At 36.6% G+C, this 24,588-nt stretch overlaps 1 protein-coding gene across 1 annotated transcript in view; it reads right to left on the minus strand.

The window, feature by feature from the left end:
- The window catches only part of LOC150084465 (cell adhesion molecule Dscam1-like), a 421,339-nt gene that overhangs the window by 220,005 nt on the left and 176,746 nt on the right, over nt 1-24,588 (minus strand). The window contains exons 7-8 of the mRNA XM_090376247.1: nt 5,716-6,126; nt 2,071-2,232 (exon numbers count right to left, since the gene is read on the minus strand). Coding sequence (XP_090232373.1) covers nt 2,071-2,232; nt 5,716-6,126 — 573 coding nt within the window. The remainder of the gene's footprint in view (nt 1-2,070; nt 2,233-5,715; nt 6,127-24,588) is intronic.

Consider the following 24,588-nt stretch of genomic DNA (forward strand, 5'->3'; position numbering starts at 1 on the left):
CTCCATCTGTCAGTTCCCGCCCCCTTACTGGATTCAATCTCAAACTGTTCAATCACCACCAGTCTTCACTTTTTTCACATGGACCCGAAACAGTCTGCGTTAGTGCACACCAATGCGAACAACCGATAATCATGTATGTCTCTTTCGAACTCCGTAACAGCGACTCATACTGAGTTCATACCTGTTAGTTATAATTTTTGTTGGTATTTGCATAATATTTTGAAAACCTTCATAACGCAAGGGTTTCTTTTACACATATATATATATATATGGAAAGAAAGTTAATAAATTGTAACAAGCTGTAACTAATACTTATGGGCCAATGAAGTTGCTGGAGCAATTATGCATTACGACCATAATCTGTATAAAATATTTTGTATAATATTGAAGATAATAATATAGAAGGTAATTCAAGCGGTCAATACCAAGCTGGATTTAAAGAAACGCAAGGGATATAAATATAAATATATATATATATATATATATATATATACACACACACATAAAACTTATCGTTGTCTACCCACAATCTAGATTAATTCAGCTGGGTCCATTGAATCTAAACCAATTAAAGGAAGATATTATAAATGTAAGCATGTATTGAACATCGTTGACCTGACAGAGAACGTAATTTAATAATAAATGTAAAGTACAAGGCATATCTACAGTATCCAGGACATAATGTAACAACTAGTCGTTATGAAATAATAATCCGTCTAGTGAGTATATAAAAATAAATAAATAATTAATTAATTAATTAAAGTTAAGTTAACTAATAGAGTTTATATATATATATATAAACTCTATTAGTTTTTATTCTTCTTACTATCTGCATGTTTCTCTTTGCGTTAACTTAACTTTAATTAATTATTTATTTATTTTTATATACTCACTAGACGGATTATTATTTCATAACGACTAGTTGTTACATTATGTCCCGGATACGGTAGATATGCCTTATACTTTACTTTAATTTTTATACTTTATTTTAATTTATACTTTATTTTAATTATTAAATTACGTTCTCTGTCGGGTCAACGATGTTCAATATATGCTTACATTTATAATATCTTCCTTTTGATTCAAAAAAAATTTAACTACCTTTAATTGGTTTAGATTAAAATTACTTTATGTATTTTTATATATATTAGCAGATATTGATCATTACAGAAGAGAACTCCTTGTCGTTTTTTGCCTTCAGTCTGGGTGGTTGGTCCCAGTTGAAGTCATCTAGATTGTGGGTAGACAACGATAAGTTTTATGTATATATATATATATATTTTTTTATATATATTTATATCACATGCGTTTCTTTAAATCCAGCTTGGTATTGTCTGCTTGAATTTCCTTCTATATTATCTTCAATATTATACAAAATATTTTATATTATGTATATACAGTTAAGCAGATCAAGAATTAGCCACGTTTGTTTCTTTTGTATTTAGACTTTCAAAAATATCATACAGTTCTGTAATTTATTAATTTAATTCTTTTTTTAACGCACAACTAAATTCTGAACATATTTTGAACTTGCGCATTGAACAGCTACAGCCAACGTCAACCGACTACAAGGGCACATTTATCATTTTTAAATAAATGCTAAAATTGTAACTCTCAAGTGCACTTCCTATCTATGAACTTGATTTTACCTTGTGTTAAATAAAATGTGATCTCAGTACTCTACGTAAAATTTAATTTTTTGCTCTTGTTTTCATTTTAGTCATTTTAATAAAATCTTGACTATTCCAATTTGCAAACAGTTTGTGTCAATTTTCTCCTCCTAGCAAAGCAAAACCGGAATACAGGCACTCTCAAAGTATTTATTTCTGGAGGTCAATAAGAGAACGTGCAACATCTGTGTTGATAATCCAGTATGAAATGAACCATAGAATTGTTTAAAAAAGATAGCTGCACATAATTTTATTTGCTATAAATAACAATAATTAAACTAAAATTAAACGGTTATACTCTTAAAGTAGCGTGACTATTATTTTGGTATTCAGTTCTAAGGATTTAAATTCTCAAGCTATTTTAAAACATTTGTAACGGTGCAATGCGAGCTATTCAAACCTCTCACTATTATCTTGAATGTACGCTGGACGGACATTCCTTGAGTATTGAGCACTTCACATGTGTACTGCCCATCGTCTTGAGACCTTTGAACGTTAAAAATCACCATAGTTCCATTCGGGAAAACTTTATGACGTTGATTAAGCGGTAACCGTCTTCCATCTGCAAGAATAATGTACATCAGATAATAGAATTGAAATATATATATATATATATATATATATATATATATATATTAAATAATGAATTTCAAAATGCTCATACATTATAAAAATTCTTTTGATGCATGGTTAAATACATTCTACTTGAATAAATGTTATTAATTCAATAGAAAAAAGAGATTCAGCTAGAGTTTGGCTAAGTACATTTAAATATCAGCCAACGAGGGGAGGGTAACTAATGAAACTGGGAGAATAAAAACAATCGAGTTCTTAAAATTCTAAGATGAGGGAAAATCAATCATATTTCATTTTAGAAGGAATAAAACTGTTATCGTTTTAATTCGTCTAGGAATACCCTCATATTATAAACTTATCATTAAAATAAACATATTATTATAATCTTTCTTATGGTCAATATCCATATAATCAGCAGTGTTTCTTCTTGTGAATGTAAACTATTATTAGCTATGTTTAAATTGTATACTTGTTAACTATTTGTTTTGTAAGACGGTCTTTCAGATATTACTCTTAGTCAATATATGTATATCTATAAAAATAAAGGAAAGATTGATTGTATTGTATTGTACTTAATAAATAAGAGAAATAAACCCTGTATGGGGTAGGTGTGGAAAAGTAACGTTAGGATTAAATTTATGAAATAAACAACTAACAAGAAACGGAATGGAGAAGTTTAAAATCTTAAGAGTGGGAAGAATAAGGTTAAGAATGTACAAGTTAAAAAGCACTTAAGGATGTTAGGCAGCAGGACAATCTTAACATACGCTACTACTTTAGAACGCCGCCACTTAAGGTGGTTTGGGTAATGCATTTGGAATTTAGCTGTTTCAGAGACAGTTTCACCTGGAGGGTTGAAGGAAGCCGATGAAGGGAACAAAGATTGAGATTACATTAAAATTCGCTGTCGTATGGGAATATGGAGTTTTTTTGAGAAATAATGGTGTGACTGGATTAAATTATAACTAGGAGGAGGGAAGAAGTTCGAAGGGAAAATAAGTATTTTTGCACGAAAAATGAATATGGCGAGCGAAAAGTGATGGAAGGTGTTTGGAGAGCAGTGTACTGCAGGAGTGATGTAAGCGTGCTAGCTAGGAGTGAAGCTTATTACTCAACTGAGAGAGAGAGAGAGAGAGAGAGAGAGAGATGTAATGGAACATGTGTAGAATTCTGTCGTGAAGGGAAAGGCTTTGTTCTGAGTTCCAGGAAATGCTCCGGAAAGACATAACTGTTAAAATCCCCAGATAAAATTAGGAACAGAACTGGCCAAATCGATGTATAATGCTCAAAATACTGGAGTGTGAATAATATTGTCAAGATCCTTGACGTCGAGGGAATTAAAATTCGGTGAACGAATTTCGATTTCGATTATTCTTTCAATAAATGCGATTTATTTTAATTATTAAGCAAATCGGTGCGTATTTAACCATAAAAATTGTCTGTCTTAACTTGTTTCATTTTTCTTAGTATAAAAAGGCTTCGAAAACTGCATCGTACATTTCAAAGTGTGGGCAACTTCGCTGGGCCACTGTATGAGCCGCTTGACCCTTGTGGAGTACTCTCAGTTAGCTTTTAAAATACTGTCCAGAATTGCCTCGTAAAGGAATAAAATCTACAGTTCGGAAAAGAACAATACATCATCATCTGGAAACTGGCTGTCACCTAAGCTCACTAGCTGCTCATAAATTAAAGCATCAGTTAAATGGTTGGATCCCAACGATGTGTCCACCTTAATCAACAAAATCTTCGTATTTGAAAGGTGGTACACGAGAGACAGAGAGAGAGAAGAAGAATCCATAAGGAGCCTATGCATTGGGAAGGCCGCATGTTCGCGCTCTCCGGAGGCAGATCCTTTTTATCCGGTGACCTACCGAAGTCGCTGTGAGCAAGTCGGAATAGGACGACGGGAGATGAAGCAAATTTGCGGCGAGTTCACTCGATTTAGTGCTATGATCGGAAGTATAGCAGAGTGAATACCGGTGATAATGCAAATGGAAAGAATGCAATTAAATCGGGATGAACGTATACGGGAAATCCTATAATTGCCCTTTTGAATCATCAGCAACTGAGACCGTAGTTTTATTTATATTTCTTAATGTTGTATATTAACGTTATTCACACTGATTGGTTACTGATAACTCACTCACTATGCCGTTAATCTAGTGTTGACGAATTTATCAAAAAAAAAAAAAAAAAAAAAAAAAAACTAACCTTATTCTAATAATTTAAAACTAACTAATTAAAGAAATCTTTATTTAGTGATAGGAACAAATTAGTAAGCGTAATGTATTACCAAATTTATTTCTAGTCAGTCTAAAATAAGTTATATTCTCCCTCCTTTTACTTTGAGTGTCCAGGTCTCTCGCATTTTGTGATGGTGAAGAACAAGGCCTTGCCACCTATAGCATCAGTTACATCCTACCGAAATGTTTCAGAATTAAGATCATAATGCGTTAGGAATTGTCTTCCTTCATGCGAGATAATAGTGTCGAATATAACTGTGAATGATTATGTACATGAAACTATTAGTACAACTGTCCATGTGTAAGTGTGTTGTAAATTTGCCTAGACTAATCTGTGATTTATACACTTTTATAATAATCTAAACTTAGGTCTTGTAGTTGTATTTTATTTGTTTTAGGGAAAGAGCCATTGCGAATCCAGAACTGAACCGAATTTTTTTCTTACAAAAATTTGAGTTGTTCGCAAACCTGAAGACGCAGCTTTCCTGCAGCTCACTGGGGTGCACAAAAGGAAGCTCCCTTTGAGCCAAGGGTGGAAAGGCACTGTCCTACCATACAGAAGGCGGCAAGACTTCGCTGGGTGATTAGGGGCGCAATGAGTTAGAAGATGCAAGAAAAAGCATGGAGGAGAAAGTTATTGAAATTCCTGAGGATTTCAGCCACCGTAACAATGTAATGTTGATTACTACTATGTGAATGAAATGTGTATAGAGGTAATATGAGCAGAAATGAGTTATGAAAATGAAGAATAACAAGTATGGGTATTTTAGGACTACAAGGAATTAAGAGTTAAAGTAATAATTGTACACAGTTAAAAGATAAGTTTTTGGATGTTTTAAGATATGAAGTTAATGGGCACATTTGTTTGCAATAGTAAACTTTAGATGACTTAACATATGTATAGACAACAGTTGCCACCTTCGGGGCAATATTGAGCAATTAATTTATGTAATTAAGCAATTTTATTGATAAATAAAATTGCTTAATTACACCCCTTTCCTTCCCACACTTTGTATCCTAATGTATGCCTCATGAGCATATTGTTCGGAGATCACGGTCTCGGGCTGAATAAAAGTAAAAAGTGAAGGACTACTGACCACCTTGGTAAGCTGTATTTAAATGCCTAAGATAAAACTCACAACATTTAGTAACCGAGGAATGCTATTTATATTATATTACTTAGTTTGAGCGTTTGGTTGCTCAAGGAACTATTTGAATGTCTATACCTTTCTTCCACAGAATGCTATGGAATGGATATCCACCGAAAGGGCACTGAATTCCAAAACTCTCTCCTGCTAACGCCGATTGATCGCTGAGGGTGCGGATATACAGTTGTCCAAAAACATTCAGACGACGGGAATGTGCTGCTTTTCCAACGTAATTAGTTGCAGTGCAGCTGTATACTCCACTATCACGAACATCCACTGAGGAGAAATTTGCGTAACTCCTTACGTCACCATCGTCAGTGTTGTAACTGCTAATAGACAATCCTGGTCTGGTGGACAGTTTCCATAAGCGATCTAACATCCAAGTAACTTTTGGGGAAGGGCTGCCATTAGCAATACACATAAAGGATACAAATGCACCTGGGTGAACAGTTTTCTCGACAAATGATAGTTTTATTTCTGGATGGAGATCTGCAAAAGAAATAAAACAAAAATGAATGCATACGCCAGAGAATCTCGCAAACATTAAGAACAATTAACTTCCCCATAATCGCAATTCTGCTTATTGTTTTAAATATTGACAATTATACATTCATACTTTAGAAATATATATTATATGATGGGTTAAAAAGGTGTAAAAAAAGATAAAAATAAATTTTATGTTTATATCCTGGACGGTCTCACGGTCAAGAGACTCAGAGGAGTGTTAATTATTATCGTGAAGGAGGGGTTTGTGTGCAGAAGCAGAAGTGTCTTCCTTTACAGTAATATATATTAATTATAAAATATTTAATTAATTTATGCTTAAAGGGCTGAAAAACAAAAACAAAGCCAGCGTTATTAATTAAGGTAGGCAAGGAAAACTCTGGTAATTAAAATTTAGCTTTAGGTTAAAATATTTTAATTTGATAAGTTTTAATGCTGAAGAGGTTGTAAATTAAAATGTTTTGTAAAAAAGGTTTTTTTGTAAAATGTTTGGTAAAAGCAAATAACTGTAAACTTATTAAAATTATATTAGTACTGCGTGAAATGTTCAGGAAAAATCCAGCTGAAAGCGAGAAGCAGATTAAATATAAAAGACAGCACAAGCTGTAATGACCCGAGGCCAGGCTATTAAAAACTTATGTTACAGGTTGTAATTTATTCAACTGGTGTTCTCCAAACTGTTCCGCTAAATAAAAATCGATATACGGTGTTCCTCCAATTTGTAACTCATTTCCAAAGCGTTCTACTACTCAATAAAGGTTAAAAAATATTGGTCTAAAGTCGTCCTTGAATCGAATGTATTTAAAACAGTGGATGAATAATTTAAAATGAATAGTACATGCTCAAAGTGTGTTAATGTTTTGTCTTCGCATATATTTTATATTATAAACTGGATTCGAAAAATAGCACTTTAAGTTAATAGGAATAAATGCAGTATAATATTATAATAAGATTAATATATTTGTTAAATTATAGTGAAGTTCCTCAATTTATGCATTTTGTAATTATCATACCTAATTACAAATAATCATAATTGAGTATGGAGCGTCCTAATTGTGTTTAGTACGCAATCGGAGTATATATAATAAACTGACAAAATAGAATATTAAAAAAATATATACAGTACTGCTCGAAATCCGTTTAATATAGCAAATCCGAATATGATTTCAGAATACGATTTTAACATTTTTTTTTTACAAATCGAGAAGGCTATACGAGTATGCAGTACTAACCAAACACACCTTTCCCCATCAATGGAATGTCTATTTGGTAAGGCCGCACCTGAAAATAAGAACGCCATCATTAAACACTTCAGACCCCTCTCCAATTCCTCACGTCTCCTGAAACTACTATAAACGACCCTATTGCCAACTCTAACAGCTCACATACTTCCAGATGCTCCACCCCAAATTCATTCATCACTACCAAACAGGTCCACCATTACCAATCTCCTTGCCACCACCCACAACATCCTTACAGCTTTTGAGAGGAAAGAAGAACTCATTATAACCTACATCGAAGCACCATTTGATGCCGTTCAAGTACCTGCCCTCCTACGACTTCTTGAAGACCACTACTCCATAGGTGACATTGCATTGCATTTCCTCTCATCACTCCTTCAGAACCATACAATCATACTCCATAATTTTGACAAAAGCTATACTAAGCAAATATCTACAGGAGTACTACAAGGGGGAGTCCTCTTCAACCTCCTCTTTACTGCCATTATCTCCCCTTTTATAATCCAGAGACCAAATATATTTTCTTATGCTGACGATTTAAAAATGCTGACCACAATCCAAACAAATGCAGACCCAAATATGATCAAAGAGGAAATTAACAGTGTGCTCCTCGCACTAGTAGGCTACCTCAAACAATTTAGCCTTAATATCAACCCAGCAAAGTCTACGTGCATGTTCTACTCCTTGAAGAAAGAGCCCACAACCATCTCGCCAAATATTGATGCAGTATCCATACTTTCTCTTTCACATAATTTAGATTTGGGAGTTGTTTTTGATACAAAGCTGACATTTAACCATCATATCAAAAAACTCATCAGACGAGCGGCGCACCTGAAATGGAGAGCGAAGCAGCACCTTCATTACGTCTCAGACAAGGTTACTGCAACAAAATATGTCAGGACCATCATATACCCCTCGCAACTTGATGCAGCAGAAATCTGGCGTCGGCAGTACCCACGAACACAAATCCATCTGGGCAGCAGAGTACTGGCTCCTCAAATGGGTAATTACAAACACAGGATATCACCCCAAGCCCATACGACTGAAATGGCCCTGGCCCTGGGAATTCCCAGACTGCCCTCTCTCATTGAACAAAGGAGACTGGTAATCACGATAAAGATGCTGGCCGGTCTGGTCTTATCACATCTTCATTCTGGGATCTCTATGGCTGGAGGATTCCACCTGCCCAGCTCCGAGCCACCCCACCAATTTGCCCTCTTCACTCACGCCTCCACTTATCAGATCGCTTCCTAACCTACCAGATGCTCGGAAGAATCCAGGGCGTCGATGCCGACTTAGAGAAATTTGCTGTTAACCGACACTATAGGAAGAGGATTCTGGATCCCACGCATCCCATGCCCTCGAATCACTCAGCATAGACAGAGGGCGTCCTGGAAGCAATCTAGCAACATGCAAATTCACCCCAGCTTCCCTCGAATACTCAGTGACTGTCCGGACAGTCTGCAAAATGAAAAACCTTCTCCCGTGGCATCCAAGCCAACATGCACTGCACTCGCCACTTTAATGCTCTGATTAATTACTGAGAATACCGGGAAAGGAGGCAGCGTGTGTGTGCATCAACTGCCTCTGTTCATGCTGTTATCTCCCACAAGTTGCGAAGACGAAAATCGAGACTTAAGTGTCATTTTGTTAATTTAATCTAAATGTTACGTTACACCAGTATTTATTTAATATAATTTTTATGTACCCTAATGCCGGTATGGAAGTCATTGTGTCGTCTTATTAATGTCTTGTGTCACTTGATGTTATTTCATTTAATTTGTTAATGTCACAATTGAAGGTGGGACAATGAAAGATTTTCTCTCTCTCTGCGCTACAACAATACCACAAATTTCTTATCTACCGCAGTACAGCAACGTATCTAAGATCGCTAGAGCCTTAATGCATCAAGAACTGCAATTTCAAAGTTAAGATAGCATTGGGCGAAGTCAAGTTCACCAATTGATAGCTCAGGATAACAGCTATATTTTCCTAAGAGTGAGACGCTACAGGAAGATCCTGGGAGACCCTCCTTGGAGACATATCATCATGACAAAAAATGTTCTCACGCTTGCACGGCTTATAACGAGGCGAATTGATGCTCCATCAGTATCCGCATTAATCTCTGGCCCGAGGAGGGCAAGAGGGAAGCACCCCGACTCCTGTCTCCCTCTACGTCTTACTCTGTCAAACATTGATTCCCTGAGGAACATGTTTCCAGCCAATTGTCTTCGGATCTTCAATAAATTTAGGATCCACCCTGATAGATACTGTGAAGACAAGCCCTACAGGAAGGAAATCCTCAAGAACTGTTACCAGATTATGAACTTATAATACTCCCCTTCTCCTGGACAGACTTTTTTTTTTATTATTTTTTATTTTTTTTATTTTTAACTTGCCTATTTGTATATGGCAAAGACTTTCTGTTTTCATGTAATCATGTATATTACTGTATATTTTGTACATTATTGTTTATTTAACCCTGTAAAAGTCTCGGGTTGAGCACGAATGTACCCTTGTTTATTGTATATTGTGTTCCTCGCACCTTAGTCTGTATTCACACCCTTCTGGCACAGAGCCGTCCCGGGGTGACCCAAGGTTTCTTGGGAAATAAACTGATTTTAATAATAATAATAATAAAAAGATGGCGGCGAGGCTACGTACTCTGTAGCATTCAGCAGCTACACTAATGACAGTTTCAGGGCAATCCATATACTGAATGTTTCAGGAATGTGTGTGTTTTGGGGGGGGCAGTATCAGACTAATCACGGTGTATATTCTATTCCCATCTGATGGTAATAAATAAATAATAAATTTTCTGTTTATACTCCGGGACGACCAAACGGTCAGAGGAGTTTGTAGTCTGGCTTGCTGATGAGAAGACCACCTTTGGAGTCGCGACTGGTCCAAAGACGGTATCGGAATATATTCTTAGAATGGGGTATCCCATCAGATATCTGAATTCAAGTGAACATGCCCAGGACGCTTAAGGTACACGAACTGGGATTGCGTTGTCTCCTCTCAGAACATGAAATGTTCTGAAATCAGATCATGTAGAGCAGTGGCATTTAGTAGTACAATGCCTTATCATTATTCAGATAAACTTATGAGGATCCATTGAAAGAGTTCAGTGGCTGTCAGGAGTTGATAATTCTCCATATTAAACATCTGTATTAGGCGTTATAACCGTGATCACCGTTGACTAAGGGTAGGCACCATTATGATATTTTTAAAGGGTATTTGAACTAATAACAGCTGATTTAAAAATAGAGTTGGAAAAAGTCATTTATAAAAATAGAAAAGACAACTCAACATAACTGAGTGTTAAGACTCTTCCACAAAATGATAAAATTCCTTGCATCAAGTACATATTTTGTGATTATACTATCATTTCAACTGGTAGTGTCAAAATAAAATAATAATGATATAATTTTGTTTTCTTTAGAACAGTATTTGTCTATAGCGAAAAAAAGATTTTATTTTAATGAATGACCTTATTCATTACGAATAAACACTAACAAAAGTTTAGAATCTCGAGCTAGTCTTACTTAGGCATGTTCATTCGTTCTTCAAATATAAAGAATATGAAATAAACAAAATAATTATAAATCAGTAATAAATGCAAAACTGCATTTACATTTTTCAATGTTATTGTGACAGTGCCATGGCTCAATGGCACTTTATAGCCAGCCGCCACTGATCAGGCCCCCGTGTAGTCGTAGTTACCAGTTTCCGGTCTTCTCCATCGTCAAAAGCTATCTGCAGTTGGGGCTTACGAGTGCGTTATGAAAACGCACGACCCTAGCTTTTAATGCATGTTTTCTGTCTATATGCTAATATATTTATCTCGGAAGCCTGACCTGCTAAGATTTTGTTACACGTGAATGAGAGATGTTTGCGATGTGACCTAGATATTTATTTTCTCTCGTAAAGTTCTTGATGCACATGCCTATAAAAATACAAACTTTTCTCTCATTACATTCAATAACTCTGTTGCATTCATTAATAACACGTTATCCATTAGTATTTGTTCTAATTTCTAATTTTTTATAAATTGTCTTATGTTTTTAATGTTTCAAGCTTTACTAGCCACACGTCAAATTTAGTCTTGCAGCGTTATGTTTTATGTTATACTTGTGTAAGGTTACTGGTGTCTAGCTTCGTTTAAACTTAGGGTTGGGAAAATCCCCAGTTGTGAACATAAAAAGTAAAAAAAAGTAAAGTGCAGCCATTATCAACCCACTGCAGGATGGAAGCCTCCTCAACAATTCATGCTGAGGGAAATGGACCATAATCTGCCACGCTGGTCCAGTGCGGGTTGGCAGATCGACCGTATTCAGCAGTCAGGGGCTTGAACCCCGGTCTACTCAAAGAGCGTGTGCTACTGCACTCCCGCTCTTGCCCACTCGGCTACGGAGGCGTTGTGAACATAGCAAAGAGAAACTAAGTTTTCCACAAAATGCTTCATTCTCGTATTCAGACACAAATAACAACGACCTGCAGCACCATTTCAAATAAAAATAAATACCCCTGTTCATTATTCAACGTACGGGTCATTTCACAGAGGCTTAAACTTTCGATAACGTTTATTAGTATTAGTATTAGTAACGGCCGCATGGTGCAAGAAAGCCTATGGCTTATGCTGCACCAGCCAAAAAAAAAAAAAAATAAATAAATAAATAAATAAAAAAATATATAAATTCGAACAAAACAATGATAAAAACAAAAAAATAAATAAATAAATAAATAACTAAATAATAATAATTAATAAAATAAAAAATAAATAAAAAGGAAATTAAACCTATCATCCTATGTGCTTCCCTTACCCGAAAGTACTATCCAGATGACCTTTGAATTTCCCCAAACTGTCGGCCTCTGCCACCCATGAAGGCAACTTATTCCAGTAATTTATAACTCGCTGGCTAAAATAGAACTTCCTGCAATCCAATCTAAACATTTCCCCCCGTAACTTGAATTTATGTCCCCTAGTTCTAGCATCATTTGTAATCTTGAAAATTTTGTCCTCATTCATTTTACTGATGCCTCTCAGAGCCTTAAACACCTCAATCAAATCTCCTCTAAGGTGTCTAGTTTCCAAACTCTGCAACCCACATATTCGAAGTCTTTCTTCATAAGGACGCCCTTTTGCCGATCTCACCAGGCGAGTTACCCTTCTTTGCACCCTTTCAAGAAGCTCGATGTCTTTCTTCAGGTGCGGTCTCCATACTTGAACACAGTATTCCAAGTGTGGTCTAACATAAGCCTTATATAATGGGATTATCACGTCCCTATCTCTACTTGCAAAAGTTCGATAGATCATTGATAGGACACCATGGGCCTTCCTTGCAACCTGTTTACAATGCTCAGAGAATTTCATGTCTGACCGTATCGTAACACCCAAGTCCCTTTCCTCCAGTACTGGCTTTAGTTGAACTCCACCAAGTGAATAAGTTATTTTGGGATTACTGTTTCCCAGGTGTAATACCTTACACTTTGTTGGATTAAAGCACAGCTGCCATTTTTCTGACCATTCCTGAAGTCTATCTAGGTCTCTCTGAAGAAGCTCAGCTTGACAGTGATCATTAACTACTCTACCAATTTTAACATCATCTGCAAATTTAGACATCACGCCCTCTATCCCTTCATCAATGTCGTTTATGAAAATTAAAAACAACAGTGGTCCTAATACTGATCCTTGGGGAACCCCACTTCTTACATCAACCCAATCTGAGGAATAGCCATTTATCACAACCCTCTGCCTCCTGCCCTGAAGCCATCCTTCTATCCATCTAAGGATTTTCCCAGTGATTCCAACCTGTTCCAGCTTATAAAGCAACCGCTCATGTGGGACTGAGTCAAAAGCTTTGCTGAAATCTAAATAAACAATGTCGAAATTATTCCCTAAATCCAGCTCGTGAGTGACCCTTTCGAAATAGCGAACCAGATTTGTTAAACATGATTTTCCCTTTACGAAACCATGCTGAGTATCCTTGAGAATTTCAATTCGATCCAAATGATCCTGAATTCCACCCTTGATCATTGCCTCCATGATTTTCCCTACTACTGAAGTGAAGTCAGACTGACAGGTCGATAATTTCCAACTTCACTTTTAGAGCCACCCTTATGTATGGGAGATACATTTGCACTTTTCCAATCCAAGGGAATCTCCCCAGAGTCTAATGATGCTCGCATAATTAGCCTCAATGGTTCAATGCACTCGCTTGCCGCCTCTCTTAAGATTATAGGGTATATTCCATCAACTCCAGGAGCCTTACTGGTCTGTAGGCTCGAAAGTTTTTTCATTAAATAATCTTGCGAAATTTCAATATCATTAATTACATATTTTTTAACTTCGCTCCCACAATTTCCCTTTGCCACAAAAGGCTTTTCATTTGTAAATATCGATGCAAAATAACTGTTGAGTTCATCTGCAACGGCAGCTGGTGTATTTATTACTATCCCCTTTCCCTTACATAAAGGTCCGATCTGGTTTGTCCTGCTCTTCTTGGCATTTATATATGTGAAGAATTCTTTATCCCCCCTCTTTGCTCTGTTTGCTAGTGATTTCTCATAAACTGCCTTTGCCTGTCGAACCTTTTCTGTGGCTCTATTACACATCACCTTGTAGCTGTTATAGGCTTCAGTACTTTTTATTGCTCTGTAACTTTTCCATGCCACCTTTTTCTGCTCAAGTAATGTGGCAACTTCACTATTCATCCAACTTGGAACCCTTCTCGTGGAGTATTTTTTTAATGGTATATACGCATTCAAGGCATCTGTGATTAATGTTTTAAAAGCGTACCACAGTTCAATTGTATTCATTCTCTGCGCGATATCTACCCAGTTAATAGAGGCCATGTAGTACCTTAAGGCATCGTAATTTCCTTTTCTGAAATTAAAACCCATTCCTTTGCCTTTTACTTCTGCTTCCTCTCTCGTCATCATCCACCGTAGAACTCCGTGATCACTTCCTGCTACTGGTTCCTCTACTGTCAGCCCTGTTATGTCATCTGATTCATGTGTGATGATGAGGTCTAGGATATTCTTTTCTCTAGTACTTTCCCTGACATGTTGATACAAATAACAGTCATCTAGTTGATTTAAAAATTTTGTTCCCCATGTCGAGTTTCCTTCCCATTTACTCCAATCAATTAGAGGCAGATTGAAATCACCCATAATAAGGCATTGACGCTTACTTGCCCATTCCATTTGCATGTAGAGGCTTTTGTCATAATCTTCACAATCACCTGGTCTGTAGATTACTCCTACTCGCATTATACCTTTGTTTCCAACTATCTCACACCATACAGACTCTGTACTAGCATGTGAAACGTCTGAATCCGGGAAAGCTATCGTCGCACTCAGGCTGCTTCTGATAAGAAGCATTACCCCACCACCCCTTCTATCTAACCTATCCTTCCTAAATACATTATACAAGCCGTACTGAAACTCATCATCGCCAATTTCCGGGTGGCACCACGTCTCTGTAAGCCCTATTATGTCCGCGTTACTTGTTTTAACCAGCAGTTCGAATTCGCTCATTTTATTGACGACAATAACATTTGATAGTTACGTTTGTTATGTCACCATAACAAACGTAACTATCAAATACTACCCCCTAAAATCGGCACAAATCATTTATTCACTAAAGGGCAACCCAACAACGTTGGAGCCTGCGCTTAACGGCTCCTCAGTTCCAAGTTCAAACGCACAGAGATCTGGGGGTCGTTTTCGACTCCAAACTATCTTTCAACGATCATATCATACAGTCGAGGCTGAATTCACTAGGCTGGGTTGCCAAACAACAGCTGCTCCACACCACCGACCCACACCTGGTAAAAAGATACATCGTATCAAACCTATACCCGACAATACTGTATGCTTCGGAGATATGGGCCTCGGCTGCCGAATACAACATTAAAAGGATATTCTCTGCCGAATTCTGGCTTCTAAAATGGGCTAACGCCAAACTTCACCACCCACAGTTCTCAAGATCAACGCAGTTAGCAGATGCCCTTCAACTGCACAGGCTCTGATCCAACATCGGGGAAAGAAGGCTGCTGTTCACCATCAAGATGGCCACAGGTAAAATTACAGACACGAACGTCTGGGATCACTGCTCTTGGCGCATTCCTCCCCCTTATCGCCGGTCTTCAGCACATCTGCTAGCAAACCATAACCGGCTAGTACTAACCGGCAGATTCCTGCCAAAGCAAATGCTGCCCTCACCGCAAGCCATCGACAGGGACCTCAAAGAAGTGATTGTTGTTATTTGGTTTTTAGGAGCATTAGCAACTAAGGCCATATTGCTCCAGTGATATGCAGTGGTCATTCCCTGACCTTTCCGCATCCTCCGTATTTGGTGGTCACGGGCTCGAACCCCGGTCTAATCAAGAAGCGTGTGCTACTCACTGCTGCTCCTGTCCACCTGGCTACGGAGGCGCCCTAAGAAGTGTTCAACAATAAAAAATACAGGAAGGGAATCCTTGAACTGAAAATGTAGAACTGTGCTTTATTGCCTTCCAATAATCTGATATAACATATGTTTGTCTCATGTGTATCTCTTTTGTAAATATGTATTGTAAACCCCTGGCACCACCATTGTCATGAAGGGACTAATTGTATGTATATCATGCTGTAATTAAATATTCTATTCTATGTTACACCGCGATTATTATCGTTGTAAACTGTATCACATTCTGGAACTTGCATTCATTTTCAGTAAAAAGCTATTTCTTGTAAAATAACGAACCGTGATAATCAAATTAATATAAAGAGCATTGTTAACAAAACACAGTTTAATAGAAAAAGTGGAAAAAAAAGCTGATGAATATAATTATTTTGTGTTTGTTTTAAGAGAATCCTTTTCATGTCGAAGCCACTTGTCTGTACCCAATTAGCCAGCTGCTACATTTCCGAATAGAATGACGGCAATCGTATTTCCTCGTGTTGTTCCCACAGGGGCTCTACATCAGTGGACTTTGTTCAGCTTCTGGATATCTATAAGGGCGGTAAAACTTTGTTGCCTATACAGACCATCTTAGGATAACTGATTGCAACAGGACTGTTCTCTTGAAATGGATCATCGTATCCGATAACCATAGCTATTTTTCCTTCTTTTATTTCTCAGAAGAAAGCAAGCGCTGTGGCATATTGGCTACATCTGTCTTAAATCTTATCAATGACCAGACGGAGATAAATGATTAATCAAGCGTTTTCTGTTAATGCATGAAACTCCTATCTATTTGGCCAAGTTGGTGGTTAGCCGCCAACAACAACGGATGCCCTCTTTGTGACAGTGACTTCTTTTCGGGCGTTTGGTAAAACAACGCAAGGGCTTCTAATAGAAAATCATTAATTCATGAACTTCGGACTTTTCTTAAGGAGCCTCATCACATAAATTGCTTGAAACCACGATAATCAATAATGTACTCCCTTGACTTGCTCGACTTGACAATTTTGGCTCAAGGTAACAATTTAAGCGAAATTCCTTTATTTGAAACTAGCCACTGTTTTCAAATTTTAAAACAATACGAAAAAATGCGCTGCTAGGTTACTTGTACTCAATTTAACTAATCGAATTCTTCTAGTACAGCGGAGACAGTCTCTGTACACTCCTGTGTTATTGTAACATTTGGACGCCAATGAAGGACAATATATAATGTGTTCATAATATTTCATGGAAAGAAACGCGTGAGACCTAGTCTAAAATCTCATCAGTAACTTCTTTTTTGTATTCAATGTGGTTACGAACTTAGTAAAGTGACTACAGTGAGCATGAGTTGAGAGTATGGATAACTAGTATGCATCTGTGAAATGTGGCGTATTAACCAATCAGTATTTTTAATTTTTTGAGGTTGAAGGCAAACACAAAAAGGAGCTTTTCGATTGGCAGTTGAAGTGGGCTGTTTGCATTGTATATACTGTACTTGTATTCACTAACTGATGACAAACATTTAGAGGCTGCGATAACTTGGCGTTTTGAATTCTTTGCCGTTAATCTAAAAGCTGTGCATGCTAATACTACAAAAATATGAAGAGAAAAACTAAAAAATGCATTGTAGAATTTGTCCAGAAACTTAAAGAATGAAGAAATGATCTTCGTATTGATAATTCAAGACTTATATTTTAAGCGAAAAGAAATTTACAAATTAAATTAAACGCTTACGAGTTAAGCTGAGGGATATTACAATTGCGTAAAAAAGAAAGGTGTTTAGGCAAAGCCGTACTTGGCACAACAAGAAAGCGCAGATGACTCCTACAGTTTTTAAAGATTACAGATAAAGAGCTTACCATATTAAGGAAGAAACAAAGAAAAATCAGATTTTACCTCAACCTCTCACATCAGTGGTTCAAGAACTTGATCAAGTAATCTTAATACACTTAAATACTAGCAAGCTGATCAGAGATGACACGGTAGTAAGGTTGAAATGTACGATAATGTTCAACAGTTTAGAATACATGTTTCTTTATTAGCTAAATTCAATTTAATTTCATATTGTTAATATTATTAAATTTCAAACAAGACGATTTAGTTGATAAACTAAACACTGACAGCTGCGAAATTCAGTAATGAAACCATCTTTTAATATCACTAAGGAGTTCTCTGACAGGAGAGCGAATGTGCACAAAGAATAGAAGGAACAAAATACCAACCTTTCGACTGACACGTACGAGGATTATGAAAATAAGGCAGAAAAAAAAAAAAATGGGTGCAATATTTTCTTAAGGAGAAAGATGGATACGGCGGTTAACAAAAGGTTAAATTACTGCTTGTATTTTTTAAAATAAATAAGGAATTAACAAAGTGAATATTGCTTATTCTTTGGAAATTTTTCTGTAAAATATGTAAATTACAAAATCAACAATAACGAAACTCAAAAATTAAACGGATATTGAAATTATTTATAAGATGCGGAATATATATTGTTAATGTACCTACATTTTAGGGCGGTATTCCTAGGGTATAAAACAGTTACTGATATGAGGCAGTATTGATAAAACTGAACATCTAAAAAGAACGAAAAAGTTATTAATTAATCGGATTATGTACACTACTAGTTATAGCAGAAATACTCCGCACCATAATGAAATATAGGCAAGCGTATTTGATAGCCCTGTCAAGTGTAATTACAATGGAATAAATTGCGAATACCTGCAAGGTAAAAACAGATTAACTACATCTTACAAGAGTCGGCAGCCAAAACGATAGGAGCAACAGCAACAGGAAAGGTCTATTTCTGTTATGATGTATACGTATACATCTGATTTATCCCTTCCTTATTCTACATTTCAATGATTTCTATTTCATTTTAGGAATGTCTATGAAGTCATAAGCTTTTGTCAAGTCTGTGAATGAGATTAAAATTAAATTATTATTATTTAAATAAAGATTAAAAGAATATTAAATGTTTTAACAGTATTTGTGTTTATTAAGGACCCTCCCCACCGCCATAATCTTGGCTTATATTACCACAGTGCATCAGAACTGAGGACAGAGCACAATACCAACAGTGAATACCAACACAAAGGACTCTCCATATACGAGGACCCTAACATGGGACCCCTAATCCCATGAACGTCACAACGGAACAGACAAACGTCTACTGGTGTCTGATGTCAAACATGCAGGGATGGGCTCCCTCTGGTCTCTCCTCCAAAGACTAAACAATAAACCATTTTAAAAATCACAATATGAAAGCAAAGGTGGGACTTTGTCCCAAAGGAAGGCACAGACAGGATCTCTGCTCCTGAAGGAACAAATGGCCCACTCCACCAACGAAAACTCCAGCAATGGATCCAAGTACAGAATTTTGTTTTTCCCATGGAACACTGGACTATCTCCGAACCTAACCTCACTACTATCGACTCTCGGACGGGATTTCCAAGTCCCCCCCCCCCCAAATGGACAAAACCTGGACATGGATTACTATGGTGGCCTTTATATAGAGACGGCCTCTTAGCGATTCTTAATCCGCTCTCCCTTGAGTGGATCTTTCCTTCCAACTGCCCCGGGCGGGAGGAGAGGTACCTCTCTTCTCGCTTCCCCAAATTTTCATATGGGCATGCCCCACTGAAGAAAAAAAAAAAAAAAAAAAAAAAACGGGGTTCACCTTCACTATCGACCCCCTTCTTCCTACTACAACCCCCAGTCTTCAGCCTTCCCTCCCAATACTTTATTTTACACAGCGTTCGTCCCACACGTCCAAACTTAAATTACAACAAAATTTTGCCTGACATTTTAGGCTCCCAGAACTTGTTTTTCAGCGTACAACCCCTCACAGCGCTCTTTAACAAAACCTTACCTAAATCAACCGCGATCGCTTCAACCTTTTTTTTTTTTTTTTTTTTTTTTAGGTTCTTGCCACTGAAATCCCAGGAAAGTAGGTGGCAGGACCTGCCAGAGTATTATCACTTACTTGTAACACCTGGCTAGCCATGGGCAACGTCGGTTCCCAATAGGGGCCCGGCGGCCAATAAGCCAGAGGAACAATGGGCACAACATCGTACACAACCCACGATCCACACACTTTTAAATCTCTGGCTTGACAGTGTTCTGTTTCCGATACAATGTGCATACGCGGAGATGGGAGAAACCCCAGGTGCCATTTGACCCGAATATACCTTATAAATGAAAGTTAATACTGCAGCATGCTTTTCATCATTTTCACTAAAATTATAGTAAACTCTTCCTTATTCCTTTTGACCTCAACTATAATGAAATTCAATCAAAAAAAAAAAAATTTTATTGAACAACGAACGCAATTATACACACATACATACTTGCGCATGTGTCTATTTTAACTTCATAATTTTCATAAACTGTAAAATTTACTGCGTTTTGAACCCGTTTGTTCAATGCAGTTTCCTTCTTACAAGTTTTCAATTGGATTCGCCATTCCCAACCCCCAGAGAGCGTACTTGCTTTTGATTAAAGCGAAATCAGACCGATCCATGAGAAGTTGGATAAGTTTGATTAATTATTATTCGATAAATTAGTAGAAACATACAAGTATATTTAATTAAGAGGATTCATTGCTTCCTGCTGATATTTGGACAGCAAAATTACGCAACAGCTTGAGGCGCAAACACAGACGCCTGCGAGTAATTCTATTCACAATTAAATGAAAGTTTTAATTTCTCTTGTCCTAACATTTTTTCCCTTGTGCAATGGCATCACGTCTACACGCATCGAACTACTAAGCAGTTACAAAGTGGCATATTTAAGTATATCTCATATTGTGAATACCTTCACAATGAGTTGCCTGATATTGCACTAGCTCGAATAAGTAACCCTTCACAACTTATTCTTGGCGGATGCCAGTTACATGCAGAATATCCAATAAACTTATACGTTGGTTAACTTCTTGCCGCTGAAAAAGATAACTGCCGACCATCATTCAATAGTCTCATTTATTTCGGATTTCCTTATTAAGAAATGCATCTTGTAGGGACGGTTAGAGATTTTCCTGCTCAAAAGCCCCAAGGAAAAGCTTAAGTGTGGATATTGGACGACCACAATAAGTGTGACCGTTGAGAAATCCAATCCAATTTTATGTTTATCGACAATGAATAGGCGTGGTTTTAACTAAGTTCAATAACAACGGTATTCGCAATACAATCTTACAGTGAAGCAATAACAGCAATTCTTTACACTGGTTCATGAAATCGTTCTCAATCACTGATTTCAGTTTTAGATTGCAAAACACTAATACAAAGTCATTGGTCCTCTATTAACTTGTAATTGAATGCTTCAAAATCTGATGTACTCTACAGGTAAAGCTTCGTTTCTTGGGTATAAATTTATCATTCATTTAAAATAGCCTTTATTCCAGGCGTAGGCAAAAAAAAAAGTAAACAGTTCTATACAGTTCGCAATTTTATACAGAAACTGAGAAACTAAGTCGTCACGTAATACTGCTATATTTGCACGTATTTATTTATTATTTTTTTAATAACTGGCGGACCATTTGGTACCTTTATAAAGCAAAGCTGTTTTACGGAGTCAAATTAGTAAAATGGACGGATCTTGTAAAAAGGAGATCAGGCTATTTAATTACCAAAACCGTTTAAATGAATAGATACTTGCAAAATCAGCAGAATTACAATCAGAATCTTACTTGCAAAATGAAAGCAGCGAGTAAACATTTTCATGCATCGCAGTACAGCGAATTACCAGGCTACTATAATTTCTTAATCGTTTGATAGTAAAGGAAAAGAGTCACCTAGAGAGCGATTATTCCTAAATTATTATTGAGATATTACTTTACTATACGCATTATATTAAAATATGAAACTAGTAATATATGGGTAACAAATGGAAGGTAACATGAAGGTGGTTCCATATTGTCTTCTAATTTTATAATGGGTAATGACAGTCTGTTATTGGTTAAAATGGCTACCGCTCTAGTTTTTTGCTTAGGATTAGTAATTTAATCTCATTATGTTATCCAATATTAATGCATATGACAGTTTTACATAGTGCAGATAAAATTTACTTTGCAACGCCAACCACCTAATTGGGTTATGTAGGAAGGAGAGATTTCACGCATTGCCAGTATTAAAAAAAAACAAAACTTTTATTTCGTTACAATTGCATTATCGTTTAGTGAAAAATTACATTTATTTTTGAATTACCTCTTCGGTTAAAATAGCCCGATTTTCATCTCTAAATGCGAGCAAACGTAATATCATGAAATACGTTAGTGTAGACCGTCTAGACTGAAAATAAACATCCGTTTCAGGGATTAAATTGCTTGTTTGTAAAATATGTATTTAAAAATATTTATATGCTCAAAGGAGTTACTAAATTCTCTTCCATTATAGTTTCCGTAATTTAGCGAGAAAACAATCTTTGCATCTCACATTAAGCAATGACTTTCTGCACGAAGATAGATATAGAGAAAGAGATCACTGCATACTTTTAAAAATCTCGATTAAAAATAAGAAAAATATTCCTTCTCAGTTTATGAACATAAATACATTGATATCAGGACAGTAAACACTCGCTGTTGGAATTAACTTTATTGCAAATTCAATGAATAATTGAATTTTAATAATGAATAATTGAACCTAGAAAAAAAAATCCTAAAAAATCCCATTCCTAATATTACGTTCCCCCTAAGACGTACATTTAATCACTGGGCATAGCTCTCTTAAGGCTAAGTCGTTTTGTTGGACATCGGACTGATACACAAATTATAAATTAAACCTCTGCCTTCTTACGAGTGCCAGATCTCATTGGTCTTACCTGCTTAGTAGAAGTTTCTTGATAGGAAAGTGGCCATAAACAACTGAACAAACAAAACGCTATTCTCATTTCTGGCCATTTCACACAACTTCACAGAATCATCATTGTGATATCAGGAGCCACCACACGTAAGATAAAAAAACATGTCCACTTTCTTTTTATTAGAAACAGTATTACCGCTGTCATATGGCGTTAAAAATCTTCAACGATGTGTTTTCAAGAAAAAATAGTTTTCAGGAAAGAGCTAGAGGCCAGTGATATTGGTTTATCTTCCTCTAATTCTATCTTTTTTACTAGTTAAAAATTAACCTTAGGCACTACATTATTTATAAACGAATAAGGCAGTACCTGTTCATTTTACTAAGTGTGCACGCAACTTAAGAATTAAGTTTATACCTTCTTGTACAATCTTCCTCATAACTTTTGGGTGTAAGAGAAATTAAAAAACGTTTTTTTTTTTTAAATCCATTGGATATAGGATTATAGCTTATCTCGACAAAAAAACAGACTATGTATATAAAGATAGGGGATTAGATAGTGAGATTTGAAGATGACATGTCACAACTATCTCATACAGAGGAAATGGGGAAAACAGATTTTGTTAGGATGACCTAATGGAAGTCGTGAGATGAAAATAAATTCTGATAAAACTAAAATTATTTTGGTAGCTGAAAATGAAAGAATTATTAAAACTGATGATAAAAGAATATTACAAAAGAATAAATACAGATATATTGGCAGTTTGCCAAGTCGAACGATGAGAGTAGTAGTTGTAAGATGTAGAATCTTATAAATTAATTATAATAAAAATATTTGTTTTTGTTTTTTCAAAGTAAGATTAAAATAGAAGGTTAGATTTAGAGATGGGATAATTTAAGCGTGAGAATTACGAATGGTAGCAAAGGGATAAACTATCAATTCCCATAATATAAGAGAGCAAACAGGGACAGCATGACTATGTAAAGGGGGGTGCCATTTGAGAATAGGCGTGAAAAGGGTTGCTTGAGAACAAACAATAGGACGGGAGACGGGATTAGACAAAGCGCCTCCTTTGATCTGTAACGCTGTCAGACCAAAACAGGAAGGGAGTGCTCGTCCAGTGTTCGTTTCAAGTTAAGAGGCGTCAGGCTGACTGATATCTGAGTTTCGGATACTGTTAGAAAGAAAGGTGAGAAAATAAAATGAGTGTTTGTGGAGGTTGCCGGTGGACATCAAAGGGTCATGCTGCCAGTGAGAACAAAATAAGAATTTTCGAAAAAGAGGTTGGTTTGCGCGCTAGGGAGACAGCCTGGGAGAAAGGTGTTAGCAAATGAAACGGAACGTAAATTTAGACAGTAGGGGGAGGATTGGTTGGAATCCTTGGGGAAGGCGTGCCAGGCTTGAGGGGACAGTGTAGAGTTAGGGGAACTAAAAGAGAGAGAGCGCGGAAAAAATGGGAATTTATCAGGAAAAAAATGTGAGTTGAGTGAAATATAGTGAGGAGATAGTCGACGGAAATAGTCGAAGTGAGGTTATCGGAAATGTAAGGGAGTGAGAAATTAAGGGATGAACGTGTAAGGGGTAATTAAGGGGAGTTCAGTAAACAGTGAGAATGAGAGAAGAATATTCACTTAGATGACCAAGTCCATCGAGGAAGGCGATAATACCCTGAAATAGCCCGTAAAGGCAGAGTAGCAACCCCGGAACAGAAAGTAGCGGTTCTGACAGGAAGAGTAGCAGATCCCGAAAGCTGAGTAGCAGTCCTGAATGCCGTACATATTCCCCTGGAAGCCATAAGATATTGCGCTGGATGGCAGAAGATAGCAGCCGTGAATGAGGAAAAGATAGAAGGCCCTAACGGAGACATCCCGCCAGAAATTAGAAGTAAGTGCCAAGTTAACATAAGCACTCTTTAAATTATAAGGACTATAGGGAATAATAAGAGAATTATAGGGGAAGGTCATATTGGGGAATTAT

This window comes from Mastigoproctus giganteus, chromosome 6 (genome assembly GCF_048544385.1).
Source record: "Mastigoproctus giganteus isolate SK-2022 chromosome 6, ASM4854438v1, whole genome shotgun sequence".
Taxonomy (NCBI): domain Eukaryota; kingdom Metazoa; phylum Arthropoda; class Arachnida; order Uropygi; family Thelyphonidae; genus Mastigoproctus; species Mastigoproctus giganteus.